This window comes from Sceloporus occidentalis, unplaced genomic scaffold (genome assembly GCF_023333645.1).
Source record: "Sceloporus occidentalis isolate IW3139 unplaced genomic scaffold, rSceOcc1.0.p SCAF_6, whole genome shotgun sequence".
NCBI classification, from domain to species: domain Eukaryota; kingdom Metazoa; phylum Chordata; class Lepidosauria; order Squamata; family Phrynosomatidae; genus Sceloporus; species Sceloporus occidentalis.
In genome coordinates, this window is record NW_028316986.1 from 46130104 (window position 1) to 46147723 (window position 17620).

The window sequence follows — 17620 nt, forward strand, 5'->3', positions numbered from 1 at the left end:
TAGCTGAAGGCTACTTAACCTAATAAGCTTAACATCTTATTTGGGGTTGGCATCTGTCAAGGCAGAAGCAAGATACACAAGAGCACTTAATCCACTAGTTCATTTGAAACGCAACAGAGCTTTTGCATTACTGGTTTGCATCCAAAGGGGAAATTGTTAAAGAGAAGAATATGCTTCTTGCCTTTGTTAAGAAAATTGGAACTGGAAATTTATAACAGCTAACAAATCAACTCTACAATTCTGGGACTCTTCATGATGAAAACGTCCTCGGAAATGTGAAATCCTAGCATCGGCTGAACTTGTAAGTTCCATTCTATTTCCTCTTTTACTTGATAGACTGGACATTTTTCAGTAGTGAAGGAAGCTAGGAAGTGGTAGCATAATGGGTTGTACTCCTTCACATAGCGATATTGCAAACCATAATGCAAAACATGGCATCCTGCCAATTGATCCAGGAGGTGAAGGCTTCTCACTTCCCTTGCTAATAAAAAACTCTTCTTCATATGATCTAGAAGATTTGCATGAGGGAAAGACTAGAGTTAAAGATCACATTTTGGAAAATTCATCAGATGAGGACAAAAATATTAATTTCCATTCCTCATCTGAGGATCCTTCACTACCAGAGCTGGACCAGGATGAGAAGGAAATCGAAAGGGCAGTTTCTGAGACTGAGATAGCCATATCTGAACTGATGGAATCTGACAAACATATGGCAGAGGATATTAAGGTCAAAAGGCAAAACTCATGTGCCTCAGAAGACAAAAATGAAAGCAGTGAAAAGCAAACCTCGAAGAAAGGGAAAAAGCAAAAGAACAGTAGGCAAGGAAAACAAGGTCGTCATTGCAAAACAAAAGAAAAATCCAGTCTACCTGTGTGTGAGACTGAGAAAAAGGTAGATTTTCCAGATCTTCTTGTTAAGGCTCATCAAAATGCTTATGCCTATCTGAACCCCAACCTTTCCAAATATGAGGTCATTTTGTGCATGGCCAATCAGGCTACTGAAACACAGCTAATTGTGCAGCAAATGGTGAGCTTCTTAATTTTTCGTTTTGATGAAATCAACCATCTTTTGGAAGAAATTGCCCATGATGGAGAAAGTTTACTCAAAGAAGTGGGAGGGAACCTAGCATGGCCAGCTTCTAAGGGGAATCCAAAAGAGCAGCCAGATCTCTTGCAACAGTTGCTACAGTACACAGTCAACAAAATGCAACTGTTAAATGGAACTGTGGCCTCATTAACCACTGATGCCCTACAGGAGTCTTGTAGCTTTTTTTTTAATGCTGGTTGCAACTTAGAAGAAAAACTGAAAGCAAAACATAGTTTTGATGAACGCTTGCTTAGCATGATAAAACTCCTTGAAACATCTGCAGTCAAGTCTTCTCATCCTCACCCTGATGATATGACTCTCTATTCTGAAGATAGCGGAATAGGTATTGACAGTGAATCAGTCAAGGACTTGAACTTCATTAATAAACAAGGAATGCAAACAAATTGTGACTCATATTCACATGTTCATCAGGCCAAGAAAACAGGAGAAAACCAGTGGCCATGCCATTCAGTATTTGCCACTTCCAGATCCCACAGTTGTGCACTGGAAAGACAATTTAAAGATATATTTTACTCACCTGCACATACAAAGCATATAGTCCCAGCTTCAGAGGTAATGCCAGAAAGTATAGCTAAACTTCTCCAACATCAAAACATCATCAGACCTCCTCTTAACTCTGTGCACTGTGGCTTTCCTAATGAGAATGATTGTTTCAAAGTGTGTCAGTCAGCCAATGCTTCTTCCACAAATGAAGACAGTGATGAGAGCACCTTGTCTGGGGAAGAAGGGGACAATATAGGTCTATCTGAACAATGTCAGGAAGCTTTCCCTAAAAGACGAGTATCTCTACCTGCAGCAACAGACAGTAAACAGAGACTTTCCAGCAAACGGCTAGATAGTGCAGAGAATGAAGAGATTATACTCAAGATGAAAGATGCCATAAGTGAAAAAATCAAATTTGTCCCAGCTAAATCTGGGAAGAAGGAATGGATGGTAGATGAAAATGGGAAAGGATCACTGAGACCAAGAACAGCAACTGGAAGTCAGAAGACTCATGTTAAACAAAAAAGGTCTAGGTCTGAAGAGTCTCTCAGAAGTCATACTGAGGATCCAACACTTCTGGAACTTCAGAGGACTCAAAAAGGACTCAATAAAAGGCTGGAGATGTTTTACACACTTAACGGAAACAAAGAAACAAACTATCTGAACCTAAAAGAACCATCAGACTTACAAGATTCTGAGCATGTTACTCATAGATCATCAACTAATAAATTGAAGGCATCACTTGCCAAAAACTTCAGTATATTGCCAAATCAAGATAAGGTCCCTGTGTTTAAGTATGATCGCAATGCTATTATCCAACCACCAAATGACTGGAAATGTAAGAAAGATCAGACATCTAGGAAAGAAAATGAGGCTTCTGAGACACAGAAACTGAACAGTGTTGGTTGCGCTCCACCTCGTAAATCTGTAAAGACATTAATTGAAACCTTTAGCCCTTCGGATAGTCTTGTGAAATCTGCAAATTTAAGAACTTTGGGCCCAATAAAATGTATCAGAAGGTTCGGACTTCCAACCATTACTTCCAATCTACCTTTTCCTAGAGGGCTTGTGCCTTTAAATCATAAACATAGGGTTTCACCATTGGGAGATTTAAATTGTCAGAACATAAATGAAATGCACCGTACCTTTGCTACCACTGATCCACCCAGATGTGTAAGTGGAAGTGACACAAATGAGGATGAGGATGAGGAGGTTGAGGATGTTGAGGATGAAGATGGCAGTGATTTGGAAAACTTGCCCCCACCACCTCCTGAAATGTTAATGGACATCTCACCTCACTCAACAGAATCTTCAGAAAGCAGAGGGACTGTCAAAAAGTATTCAGAGACTGCCAAGAAGACATCCAAAGCAAATAAACATTGCACCACTAAGAAAAGTACTAACATTTCTCCACGGATGAAAACTTCCCTATGTCCCATTGACTTGTTACCAAATAAGAATCTCAACAGTCCCAATCTCATTTTCAAGAAACCACCAAAATGTTCTGGGATGGACTCCACACCTAGAAAATACTCTGTGGAGTTGGGTTCCACCATTACATCTGATTGCCACCAGGAGATACTGTTGGCATCTGAAAAGGACCATGAAATGAAAGATCTGTATAAGCAGTCATGTAAAATAATACCTCTCCAAAATCCTAAAGAAATGCCAGAACAGAATGGAAATGAGGCAGGAAACAAAGAATGTGGTGTATCTTCTGCTTTAGCTCAAAGGCGAAGCTCTCCTGATTCAGTCAGGAAAACTGAGAAAACAACAGGTTTTGTTAGGCGAATGTCCCCAGGAAGAACATCACCTTCATCACCCTCTGGTGAGAAAAGGGTTCCAAGCCCACCACTACATGACAGACTAATTAGTCAGGCTCCTTCCCCTACTATTTTGCGGCAGCCTAGTCCTCCATCAAGCCACAGAGTTTCAAGCCCCCCAGTCCAAAGGAAGCTGCCCTCGCCACCAACCCAACAAAACCTTTCTAGCCCTCCAGTGCCACGTAAGCAACAGAACCCCACAATCCGACGAAAGGGATCCAGTTCTCCAGTACACCGGAGAGAGGCAAGCTCACCTCCTTTCTCAACCACACCTTCCCCACCTCCTTCTCCATCTCAGTTGCACAAAGGATTACAAAACAATATGGACTCTGGGGATGAGCAGCAATCTGTACCCCCAAAGATTGCCAGCAATGCAGGCTCAATATTTTGTCCAGCCATTTCCTCTTTATTTGAAGCCAAGCCAGTGTTGTCACCACACAGTATCACATCAGAGACTGTTGCAGGTCATCCTGAAGTGTCAGCATTTGCCCGAAGAAACAGTACACAGCTCAGGCAATACGGGGAGCAGCAGAGAAAAGTGGCCTTCAGTACTGCCAGTCCCCAGCCTTTTATTAAAAGGAGCTTCTCTGACCGCAGGCCAGGATTCCCAGTTCCGATACCATTCTTTGTTACAGCTGGTAGCGAACCTGTGCTTGGCCAAATAAGGTAAGAAATGTGCTTTTCAAAAGTGTCTACTTTGTTTTTAGGTGCATAGTCTGATTTATTACCAACATTATTAACGACCTTGCCTATTACACTGACAATAACATCATGCCAATAAAGATTTGAAAAGCAGGCAGAATCAGAAAAGTTAACTTTATGGACTACAATCCCATAGCCATCTGTCTAGAAGATCCTGGGAGTTGTAGTCTAAAAAAGTAAATTTCAGAGCTCAGTTCAGGCAATTAGTTTTGAAAGTAAATGCTAAAGTGCTTGGGCTACTACTCTGATTTTCTCCATCTCCCTAAATAGCAGCCCATATAACACAACTGATCAAGAAAATGGCCAGCATCAGATTTGGTATGCTGGCCTGAATCTTGTTGGTGACTTACTCTCATGTAACATTCTGTTACACTAGCATAAGGCACTTTTGAGGGCAAAGAACATTGGCAGGGCATGGAGGAAGTCAAGAAAGCCATATCCATTGCCAGAGAAATCTGCCCTGCACGTGCTCTGACGCTGGCAGGGTAATTTTCTCTCATCACAGAGATACTCTTCAACACTCATCACTATTTTACCCTTCCCCTGTGCAGCCAGCTACACCACCACCCTTACACCAGCATAGGTGTGGTGGCTTACAGGATCATAGCTCCTGTCTATTTGGTCTGGCTTTCTTCCACGTGGTTTTAAAATGAGTCAGTAGTAGAGTGTGGGTGTGAGAAACCTGGGATTCTCCTTGTTCATGAAGCTGCCTAGATGGCCTCATTTCTCAGGGGGTCCCGCTTGGCAAAGTAATTCTGAGGCTAGAACCCTGTCTAAACTCCTTGAGGCAATGGTATGAAATGCATATTATGATTACATGATTACATGATCAAAGATAGAAGCAGGAGTGTAACTATGGGCAGGCAAAATAAGGATATTCCCTCCCACAAGATAAGAATCTGTCTCACCCCAAATGAACTTTTCCTCCAGTCTCCAAATTGCTATCAGTGCAGTAACTTAAAATTCTAGTCAAGCATTTAGAAATACAAAAACATAACTATGTTAGTCTGGATCAGTATGCCAAGGGATATTGTAGCACCTTTGAGGCTAAGGGTATTATCATGCCAGCCTCTTTCACGCTGCAGTCCTGCAATCCAAAAAAAAAAAAAAAAAAAACCTGGCAAAATACTGATTGTAGAGCAGCCACCACTGCACTTCTTCCATTTGTGTGCCAGTATCGCACTCCCTTTCTCTCCTCTTGCTCAAATCCACCCTCCGTCCCTTATGCCATACCCAACATGCCTTTGGGGGGGGGTAGGTGGGGGGTTCAACTTTTTTCATGCAATTACAGAGCTCTGCGACCCCAGTTTAAGCTTTTTAAAATGATTTTTAAAATCAAGGCTGCAGAGCTCCATAATTGTGCAAAAGACAAACAAGAAAAATTAAAAGAAAATGAGGGGAAAGAGAGAAAAGGAGAGGAGGGAACAATGACACTACATGACTGCCAATCGCACAAATGCCCCGGGAATAGCTTTTTGTACCTGCAACATTGTGCAATTGGCAATTCATTCATGTGTTTCCCTCATGAATGAAAAGGGATGAAGCAAGGACGGGGCAGCTACAGGAGAGAAGTGGCATCATGTGATCATTGTTGCTGATGCTGCTTCCTTTCTGTGGAAATCGTGATTTAAATGCTGCATGTGATAAAAGCCTGAGAGAAAGATGTTTGCAGCATAAGCTTTCATAGACTGAGTCCACTTCATCAGATGTGTGGAGTGGAGTGGCTACAGACACACATTTATAGCCAAGAATGAGCAGACTGTGTGTGTGAACAGTAACAAAATGCAAAAGTTGTGGGTATAATGAGATGACAAGCTCAGCTTGTTTGGGAGGGGAAGTTAGGAGGAAAGATATTGTCTGAAGCCAAGACGAGTACATAACCATATGGATGGTGGTGGGAGTCCTTGAATTATAGTATGACGTTGTCTGGAAACTAGAAAGCAGTTGTGATAAAATGGTCAAGGGAGCCCTCATCAGACTGGGGTGTTCATTAATGCTATAGTACATGTAGTGTGCCACGAAACCACTGTCTCTGTTCAACTCACTGTTGCTGGACTGGGCTTTGTGGATATATCCTAATTCTGCTGTTTCTCTTTCCAAACTCAGTTTGAGGGTTTGTTTGTTTGTTTTTGGTTTGGGTTTTTTTTTTTGGGGGGGGGGTTGTTGTTACTGTTGTTCAAGAACTGCTTTTCTGAGATCAAAGATGGAATGTCCACCAAGTAGATACAGACTAGGAAATATAAGAGTTCTTAGTGTGAATGATTTTCAGCGATTCACTATCTGCAATGCTAGAAATTTGAGGGCTATAGGAAAATGTAGGAAGGGTAGAATTCATATTTTGGGGGAGGATATGCCCCTTTTGCTCCTCCCCCCTTTCCCCTTTGCAACACCCCTGGATAGAAGTGTGGTGCTTACTTCTTTAGGCCAGTTCTTCTGTACTAGGTGAAAACTACTCTCTTTGACCCAGACATTTCAAATTCATCTTATTACCACCATTCTGCTGGCTAGCTCTATCAGATTGTTGCCTCTTATTGTCACACCAAAGATATTGCATTATGCCACGTTGTTTCTATTCCACTATATTTTTTATTACCAATATACTTTTCAGGAATATGCTAGAATGAAGAGCACCTTAGGCTTTTAAAAATGAGTAAAACACCAAAGGCTTTACTTTCCAAATTACCATTAAAGTGATCTGTGGGGAGTTGCCCCTTAGGAGTGTCCCCCTATTTCTAACTGATGTACTAAAGCATCACCACGGAAAGTTACTTTCATGAAGAATGACTATGGCAACATGCTGAAGCCATCCATAACTGAGGAGTGGTGGGAGCTTGCTCTGGGAACCAGGAGTGTCATCCAACCACTGCTCAATTATAGATGACTCCAACATATCAGTATACTCTTTCTTCTTAAAACCAACTTTCTAAGCTTAGCATTTACCCCATGGCTGTATCTCACATTATGGTGCAAAGCATGCATGGAGTATCCATCACTTCCATGAGTTACTGGAATGATGAATGTTAAAAAGAGGCCTGTGAAGTATGAGAATGGGGGAGCAGCCTTTAGGTTTCCAGATTTGTTCTGGAATTTTAGCTTCTTGCATTAGGTTTTTTTGACAAAACATTTACAAACAAAGAAGTACTTTTATATCATTATATTGCAATGAGGAGGTGGCTGTAAGACTGGGAGCCTTTTCACAAACAGGGATAACAGATGGTTTCATAGAATCATAGATTTGTAAGAGACAAGGGCCAGCCAGTCCAACCCCTGCCATGCAGGAAATCACAATCAAAGCATCCCCGACAGATGGCCATCCAGACTCTGTTTAAAGACTTCCAAGGAAGGAGACTGACTCTACCACACTCTGGAGGAATATCCCTTACTGTCAGACAGCCCTTACTGTCAGGAAGTTCCTCCTAATGTTGATGTGGAATCTTCCTGTAGCTTGCATCTATTCCTCCATATCCTAGTTTCTGGAGCAGCAGAAAACAAGCTTGCTCCATTCTCAATGTGACATCACTTCAAATATTTAAACAGGGCTATTATATCACTCCTTAACCATCTCTTCTCCATGCTAAATGTACTCGGCTCCCTAAGTCTTTCTTCATAATGCATGGTTTCCAAACCCTTCACCATTTTGGTCGCCCTCCTCTGGACACACTCCAATTTGTCAGCATCCTTTTTGAATCGTGGTGCCCAGAACTGGACACAGTATTCCAGGTGAGGCCTGATCAAAGCAGAATAGAATGGCACTATTGATCTAGACACTATACTTCTATTGATGCAGCCTAAAGTTGCATTGGCCTTATTACCTGTTGTATCACACTGTTGACTCAAGTTGTTCAACTTGTGGTCTACTAAGACGCCAAGATCCCTTTCACATGTAGACTCATTAAGCCAGGTGTTTTGTTCAACTGAATATGAAATTATTAGAACACCTCTACATCATTACCTCAGTATACATGCATTTGGTCAGTATCTCTCAGTAGTTTCAATATTATAGGATATATTTTGGCCAAAGGTGTCTCTTCCTTCTCTTTCCTCCAATAATAATAATAATAATAATAAAATTTATTTGTGTTTCCCCGCCTCTCCCAGTGGATCGAAGCGGGGTTACAGACTATTAAAATCAATACATATAACACTCTTATAAAAACATTAAAAATATTACATCAACACTCATCAGTACAACAGTACAAAAATCCATCAACCATCCAGCATCCAGGGGCAAGGCAGAATATCGTTGTCAGCAGGGATATTGGTCTTCATTCTTCGGGGGGGGGGGGGGAAGCTTGACAAAAGAGTACCGTTTTAAGTCTCTTTTTAAATGTTTCCAAGGGGGTCATGAGACGGAGCTCCTCAGGTAGGCTATTTCAGATCTGCGGGGCCATTATAGTAAAGGCCTTTTGGGATGAAGAAACATATTTGGAAGATGGTGTTTCCAATAAGTTCTTACCAGATGTTCTGAGAGTGTGGGGCGGATCATACGGGGAGATGTGGTGTCAGGGATGATGGGAGTTGTAGCTCTTCACCTCTGGCTCTAACTCACCACCTTGTTATGCAGCAGAGCTGACCAGCTTTGGCCAGTGGTTAATGCTTTTCTTCAAAGCAGCAGAGTTTCGGAGAATAGGCTAAAGACCCTGACAAACTCTCCAAGCCTTCTCACTCTTCTTCCTCAGATGTCTCCAAACTTCTCCAGGATTCTGCTGGCTCTTGTATCTTCACTCAAGACACCAGACAACTCAGTAATCTTATATAAAAGATCTACTTTATTCTACTATATACAAATACTATATGCCCTACAAAATCACAATCTCCAATACTCCACAATATCTCCAAACTACTCCAACTACCCAACAAAAAACATTGGCAAACATTGCAATTATTATAGCCATTGTTAATCACCACCCACTAGTCAGTTTCCACCCAGTGGGTGTGTACATTCATTTTGATTGGTTCACATAGTTCAACCCACACTTAAGACCAACCCAAGTATTTCATCATTTTACCTTGTACACTTAATGAATCTCAGGTGTTTCCAATTGTACATTCCATAATTCTGTCCTTGACATTCAAGTCTTCTAAATTACATTAGCTTTTTCACCTGTGTGGCTTCTTAATTGCTCTTGCTTAGTCACTGTGACTTTCACATATATGTTTTATTTCTACTACTGTATGTCCCATGTTGCATTTTCCTTAACATGTGGTCCCTCAAGTAACTTGGGCCCAAGCCATGTAGGGCTTTATAGGTGATAACCAACACCTTGTACTGTGCCCGGAAGCTAATAGGAAGCCAATGAAGGTCTCTCAAGATAGGTGTTATATGGTCAAACCTAGATGCACCGGTGACCAATCTGGCTGCCATATTTTGTACTAACTGAAGCTTCTGGACTTGATACAAGGGTAGCCCTATGTAGAGCGCATTACAGAAATCTAGACGAGAGGTTACCAGAGCGTGTACCACCATTTCAAGATCCCTTCGGTCTAGGTAGGGTCGCAGTTGGCGTATCAACCGAAGTTGATAGCAAGCACTTCTGGCCATCGCATCTACTTGAGATGTAAACTGCAGGGGCGAATCCAGAAGTACTCCTAAACTGCGAACTTCGTCCTTCAGGGGAAGTGTGGCCCCGTCCAGGACAAGTGGAAAAATTTCCTTCCCCGGGCCTGGGGAACCTATCACAAGTACTTCTGTTTTCTCTGGATTCAGACTGAGTTTGTTTTCCCTCATCCAGCCCATTACCAACTCCAAACAGGCATTCAGAGGAGAGACGCCATCCTTAGTCACTGCAGCAGTCGGAGACACAGAGAAGCATATTTGAGTGTCATCAGCGTACTGATAACACCGCGCCCCGTGTCTCCGGATGATCTCTCCCAGCGGTTTCATGTAAATGTTAAATAATGCCTAATATTACAAGTTTGGGATGATATCGCTGTACTGTGGATTTCCTTCCTTTGAAAATGGCAGCCAGTGAAGTCAAGTGAGGGCAGTTATAATGCAGCAGAATCACATAATGCATTTTATTTTCTTGTTTGCATTTCTGTGGAAAGTGATGGAGAAGACACAAGACTCTACTGGCAGCTATACTTGTCCTGAAATGTCTAGTAATATTCTGAGCCAGTCTAGTTGCTTACAGCCTCAACCCAGAAAAAAGTGAGAAAGAAAGCAGTCCTGTTGTTTCTCCATTTATTTGGGGAAGTAAGAGAGGACCTCAGGAGCCTCTGATCTTAATCATCCTTTGTCCTGTTTTTGATTTTAACTAGCCCTCTCAAACCTTGGATTCAGCTTTTCAGTATGTGTGCAAATAAAGTAAAGTGCAGGGAGTTGTCATCCCAGAATAACTGGTTATATAAACAGGGTTGATATCAGTTTTCTGTGTGGTATTTGCTCACTCTTCCTGCTAACTTGGCAGTCTCAAAAGAGAAATGTGTCACAACCTCAATTAGAGCTCTAGTGTCTGTGGTAGCTTCATAAGTCCCAAAGGGATGGGCTTTCAGTGTTTTAAGCTTTGGGAACTAGCAGCCATCTGGTCATGTAACAGGGAGGGTGGGTTGTGTACTAAGTTATTTTGCTCTCCCAAGCCTGGCCTTTGGCTGGAAATCAATCCTGAGGGGCACGTTTTCACAGCACGAATGCTCCATTCGTACAAATCCCACTAATCCATAATAGGATTTGTGCATGTATAATAGGGAAAAAAAGTTAATTTTAGTCCATTGATGAATATCAGATTAAAGAACTTCCCGTGGGGTAACAGATGGGATAGAAGCTTAGAAGAAATATTCTCCAAATATTTCATGTAACTCAAGGCCATGGATTTGGTTTAATGATTTGGTTGCAAGCAAAGTCTTATCCTTGAGAATCCTTCCAAAGTATACATAGATTTGTGTAGGATCAGCAGGAACCCTGAAATTGTTTTTAAGGGAGTTCAGCATTGGCAGAATGGTTGTTCTTCATTTTGCTTGCTTGCAGATACTTCCAGGGGGAGAACAAATTACTTTTCTCATCCATTCTAATATAAATATTCTTAAATATGAAGGCTCTTACAAGCATATTGTGTAGCTAAAAGTGCCTTCCATCTAAGCTTGATGTAGCTTACTCTCAAGCAAGTGCACATAGGCTAGGTTGCAGACAGCCTTTCTTCTTCCTAGCAAGGCTCAACAATAGTTGTCTTAATATTTTAATATGTGCTGGATCATTTAGGACACCTCTGATTGATAATATCCAAAGAAGCTCAACTACAATTTTGTCCTATTATTTCAGAGGGTCCTCTACCCCAAGGCCCTAATTCGGGGGGGGGGGGGTTCAAACCTCACTGAACCTGTATTCCAGGGTCCATGGGATCATGACCCCAATAGTACTCTCCCTGGTATTATGATCACTCTTTGTGCTCAAGGCTGCAATATTATATCTATTTACCTAGATGCTTACTTCTACATAGACATGAGGAATCTCACTCTGATAAAAGATCCAATGATCAGAGGAGGGGTCTATAGCTCCCAACATTCCTCACCATTGGCTATTCTGGGAATTGCACTCTCAACAACATCTGAAGGGTTGCACGATTCCCACACCTATGCTAAATATTATACAGTGGTTCCTTGTTATCTGCTGGGTTTGGGTCCAGAAACCCCCGTAGATAACAAAATTCATGGATGCTCAAGTTCCATTAAATATAATGGCATAGCAAAATGTTGTCCCTTACATAAAATGGAAAGTCAAGGTTTGCTATTAGGAATTTATTTTAAAAAATTGAATATTTTTAATCCATGGATGCATGAATCCTCGAATAGGAAATCCATGGATAAGGAAGGCCAAATGTATAATTTTGCTGTCATACAATTGACTCCTGAGGCCCAACCATGCTACAGAATTATAACATTATTATTCTACTTTAAATGCCATGGTTTTATTCTATGAAGTCCTGGTTTTTTTAGTTTGGTGAGACACTGGAGCTCTCTGGCTGCGAATGTTAAATGCCCCTCCCTAAATTGTCAATCCCAGGATTCCATTGGATGGAACCATGGCAGTTAATGTGGAATCACAACACTATAACTGTGTAGTGTGAATGGACGCAATATATCACCCCTCAATTCATATGAAAGGGGGAGTCAGCTCATCTCTACTCCCCAGTGTAATCAGAAACAAAATATCACCAGTACTTATTTATGTATTTCCTCTGATTTGCAAAAGGCTGATTTGCCATCCTCTTGTCTTCACACAACAACACTGCACAGTAGAAATTCACCAAAACAGACTAATCTCTTGATGGAAGAGGGCATTTATATCTACATACAGCAGAGTACACTATGATCCCGACAAATGGAAGGAAACGGGGGAATTCATTATTGAGTGTGGAATACAGCATGTTGAAAAAGTTGGTGTTCTTGATGGTGACAGAATAACTTAGAGTGTCAGGGCAACATCTAGTACAAAATTTCCAATGTAATTTATAATACAGTGGGATTATACGCTGGGGTTTGGTTCCAAGATCCCCCGTGTATAACAAAATCCATGTATGCTCAAGTCCCATTAAATATAATGACATAGCAAAATGGTGTCCCTTATAAAAAAAATGGAAAATCAAGGTTTGATATTTGAAATTTATACTTTTTTTTGGAACATTTTCAAACTGTGGATGCTTGAATCCGTTTATAATAATCCGTGTATAAGAAGGGCCGACTGTACTGTGGGTTTGTGGCCCTACATAGTTTCCTAAAATTTTATATACTTGATGAATCCATTATGGGGGGAAAAAGTTATTTGGGCATGCAGAGACTTACCGTACATCCCAATCTGTGCACATTTGCTTATACACTGGAATCTAGTAGTAGATTTCTAGATGTTTTCTAATACTTAAAAAAAGGCCTCTGGCATGGGTTGTTCATTGCCAATTGCTGATCTCTTAGGGCTCGTACAGACATGCCAAAATAAATCTGCTTCGGGTTACTTTGGAGGTCTGCTGTTTATATGATGCATGCATCCTAAGAGACCAGAAGCCACACCAAAGCCACGCCCCAGTCCTAAGGACTGGACCACAGCTTTGGCACAGCTTCTGGCCTCTTAGGATGCATGGTTCATTTAAACAGCATACCTCCAATGTGACCTGAAGCAGCTTTATTTTGTCCTGTCTGTATAGGCCCTATGTCTCAAGTGTTCTTCAATTGTAAAGTACTGTACGAGCATTAATTGGTTGTCTTTCACCATGGTGTTACAGTGTCATAGTCCATCCCACTGTTGCCTCAGCCTTATTGCATGATGCTGTTGCTCTTCGGTTGCTCTCCCATGGGAGATTGTTTGGAAACCTTTTCTTTTTATTAACACAAAAAAATTGTTAATGACCTCGTTTCCCACTTCTGTTGTTCTACAATTTCTTGTGTGAAAATTAAATTGTGCTTTTATGCCGATTTTGGAGGGTCAGGAAGTGGTGAGGAGGTGTTACGTGGTATGGCTTAGGTGCCCTTTGCATACCACTGACTGAGAAGAAGATAAAAGGGTGGAAGCCAAGAAAGAAAACATTGCTCACTGCCACCCCACCTCCTTTTCCAGCAGGGTAGTCCAGTTCCCTAGTCTCTCTCATTCTTGTTCTCGCGCTCACTCCTTCAATCTCTGATACACTCACACCTACACATGCCTGAAAATGTAAGCAGAAAACAGCAATTTTTTTGTCATTATTTTGCCTGTTCCTGACTGAGCAGACTTGATTAATTACTGACAGATTAATTTCTGGCAGACTAATTGCTACTTTAGTTGATGGCTTTCATCTCTCAGTGATTTATCAAATCTATACTGAATCAGGAACTTCTCTCCCCACACAAGGGGGGAAGAGGCCTTTTTAAATGTAAGGCTGCTTTTAATGTATATTTCTGAGTGTCTGCATGTGTGCCAAGCTAGGGAAAAGGACAGTATGGGTGGGCAGTGCCAGATGCTGCATGCAATAAGGTTTTAGCACAAGTAATGGCTGCAATACCAGAAAGATTATGAAGGTGTAATAGGGAAGAGAGCACTCCTAATTGCATGGAACTTTTAAAAACAGTGCTGTTTTAATGGGAGAAGAGCCTAGAGTGATAGGGCCCCAGGTCTTACTGTAGCTCTGAAAATTTGTATTATTTTGAATCCCTGATTTGTACACATAAGTATATCCTTTACAGGGTACAACTAACAATCTGCTCAGTTCTCTCCCCCTGCCCTGTTTGTAACTAGCTCTGATTTGTGGAGTTTTGCTTTCTAGCAAAAGTTACCACGAGCTGAAGTCTTCCTACTTTTGCATCACACTGGTTACTAAAGTCTTCTTTTTGTGGTGGAAAATTGGGCTGTTTTTTAGTTTTGGGTTAATAATTCTTGGCTCCTGGGGGATTTTTATGAGGCTTCAAATTGGTGTGGGGAAAAATGGAATTAAAAGCAGCACAGGTTCTGGACTGTACAGTTATAAACAATTCAGATTTTCCAAAGTGTGCTGCTATTATTCTTTAATGCTGCAATTATGATATTATTGTTGGAAAAGTCGCACTTCAGCAGTCTTTTCTCTCTGCAGCCTGGAAGATAGCTCTCAACGACGAGGAGAAGGATTGAATAGCACATATTTCCCTGATGGCAAATCATTTTCTCACTCTGAACTTTACATTGTGGGCCAAGGACTCCATAAAGACTAAGTGGCGATGATAAGGTTGGGAGATGGAATCTACAACCTAAGATTGTGGATATTTATATATAGCCCTTTGTATGTAATACTCATGTCAAAGAATGGATATGTTGAGTAGAATTATACTCTCCTTTTTGAGATGGAATTCTGATCATTAGGAAGTTCTGAAACACACCTTGACCAATTCTCCACTCAAAATAGTAAGATCATATATGCATCAGCACGCAAAGAGAAATGTTTGTAATCCAGAATGCGGTGAGCCACAGAGAACTACAAGAAAGTGTCTCCAGAGTGGGATATTCTGTGAAACCTGGGATGTTCTGGAATGGTCCAATTTAAGCAAAAGATGGGAAAACAAGAAAAACAAATGCTTTGTGGTATCTGTTCTAAAGAGACATTGTCACCAGGCACAGTACTACATATGCATTAAAGCAGGGCTGGGGCCCATGTGGTCCTCCAGATGTTCTTCGATTGCAACTTCCATCATCCCTTGCTACTGCCTACAGTCCTAAGGACTGGAGCGTGTCTTTGGTGCGGCTTCTGGACTCTTAGGGCGCATGCATCATTTAAACAGCGTACCTCCAAATTGACCCAAAACAGCTTTATTTTGGCCTGTCTGTATGGGCCCCAAGTTAAAAAAGCACGTTGTGCAAAAAGGTTTTTTTTTTCCCTGCAAAAAAGCCTGTGACATTTTGTTCATTTTTGAGTGAAAAACATTTTTGCACATCTTTGTCTCTTTGAAACAAATGATAAAAGGTAAATGATAGGTAGGTATATTATAATTGCTTATGCATCTTAGTTGCAGAGAGCTTTCTGAGGGCACAGTAACATCTAAGGGAATGAAAAATCAAAAAGACAATGAAAAATAATGTTAATAAAATATAACTATTAGACGTGGCTCTCTTTACAAAATTTGATTTTTTTTTTTCTCCAGTGGATGCAGTCTTAGCCACCATGTAAATCCATTGCTTCCATGTCTTTGTATTTTTGGATATGAATTTTCATACAGATTAGAGTAAATGTGTCATATGCAATGGGACCTTTTAGAAGCGCTAAAAATTGCATATTGCACTGAATGGTCTCAAGGTGCAAGTGAACACATCTCTTATCCTGTTCTCCTATTCCATAATAAATTCAATTAATGTTTATTTGATTTAAGAATGTCACATTGTAGAAAGAATAGAGCCTCTTCATTCAGATATATGGATTATATATGTTATTTACTTACAATTTATGATTTACCTAAGTGATACTAGTTGGCAAACATACTAGGTGGGGATTATGGGTGTGGCAGTGTAACATATTTGGAGAGCCATTGCAAAAGACTAACTGTAATAATAGAGATAAACTGGAAGATGCAAGCAACGTGTAGATTTATTATCTTTTTCAGAGAATAGTCATGTAAGCACATAAGTTTTCTGATTTTGGTACAAATCTATTTTATATGTCTGTATATTTGTGTCTGGGGATTTTAAAAATTGTAATATTTTAAAAGTTATTTTACACAACTCTTTATATTTTTTTTGTAAATGCCGATTTATTTCATTCCTAATTTGTATATTTGTGAAACTGAATTATATTCATTGACAGTTTTTTTAATAAACTCTGAGAAACCATGCAATGAAATAAACATTCTTTTTTCTAAGATCCCTATTTCTAGACTGCAGTTGTATTTGTCTGGTTTTGAACCAAGAGATCATCAGAGCAAATCTACCACTGATGTTAAAGGTATAAAATATACAGGGTGGAATTCACTATCATGGTTACCCAAAATTATGCATTCATGGGTGAATTGTATTCACAGTCCCTAAGTACTCACAATTATGGCACTATTGTAAAAGTCCCACAATTCTGCTTTAGCAGGCAACAGCTGCTGCAAGCAAAGAGGTCTGTTCTGTCAATCAGGGTGAAGCGAACTGACATTTCTAAACACAAACATACATGCACACACAAGTGATCTCCAGTGCAAGGAGGAATTGTGAAAGTCCTGCTTCTGTCTGTCACACCAGAGAACATTGGAGGCAGGAGAGTGGAAATGCTGTGCCCCAATCAACAAGAGAACAGACCTTTTTCACTTGTAGCAGCTGCTGACCAAAAAAGTGGGATGGGGGGGGGGGTCAGTCTAGGAGACTCTATTTGGTTAAGTATACTTTAAAAAGTAGCTGATCTAGTATTTCAGCCATCACCTGTTTTTCAAAGATGATCTAATGAGACCCTACTACCACTTGGATCTCACTGTGGCCTTTCAAAGAACAGCATGTCTGTGGCTTAAAGACCATGGGGCATTTTCTGAAGGGCATTTTCCCTATGCCAATGGGTCCTCCTGCTATCGCCTACCCCTCTCCATTCTCCACCTGGATAGAGCAGGGTGCAGCATACTGACTATGGTGGCTGTGATGTGGAGCACATTTTTATTTCTTGCCCTTGGACAATAAGCTATGCCTTGTGTTTATTTGATCCCACTATCTTTGTTAGTCAGTTTTCTAATTACCTCTCACTATGACAGGTGTCTGTTTATGAAATCTGTTTATGTAGTTACAGCAACCATCCTCCACAGTATACCTTATGACTTCATGTGACCAGCAGATGGCTAATTTGGGCAGTTACTCCTCATTTAATTTTACTGGCAGAAGCTTTAATTCCTGTTTTACAACATTTTGGACCAGGCAATCTAAAAACAGAAACCTGGCACATCAGTCTGTTTTGATCCGATGTAATAATCCAATGTATCCTCACAAAGGGTTGAAGAAAATTTGTTCAGTCTGAATTTTTAGGTGAATCCAGACCTCTTGAAACAATAAGTGAAATGAAAGACATATACAAATATTTACACTTTTTAAAGTTTTGTGCGTTAGTTTTCCTTTTAA

At 40.6% G+C, this 17620-nt stretch overlaps 1 protein-coding gene across 1 annotated transcript; it reads left to right on the forward strand.

Annotated features, from left to right (window-relative positions):
* The first annotated feature begins 120 nt into the window (after window positions 1-120).
* On the forward strand, window positions 121-15858 carry PCARE (photoreceptor cilium actin regulator). Its single transcript, XM_089529551.1, has 2 exons — window positions 121-4080; window positions 14646-15858. The coding sequence occupies exons 1-2, from the start codon at window positions 383-385 to the stop codon at window positions 14761-14763; spliced, it is 3816 nt and encodes a 1271-aa protein (XP_089385677.1). The 5' UTR covers window positions 121-382; the 3' UTR covers window positions 14764-15858.
* The last annotated feature ends 1762 nt before the right edge of the window (window positions 15859-17620 follow it).

Bases quoted from the DNA above. Each gene is read 5' to 3' on its own strand.
- PCARE (XM_089529551.1), top strand. From the start codon at position 383: ATGGGTTGTACTCCTTCACATAGCGATATTGCAAACCATAATGCAAAA. The intron at 4,081-14,645 runs GTAAGAAATGTG...TTCTCTCTGCAG, and splicing joins CCTGTGCTTGGCCAAATAAG to CCTGGAAGATAGCTCTCAAC.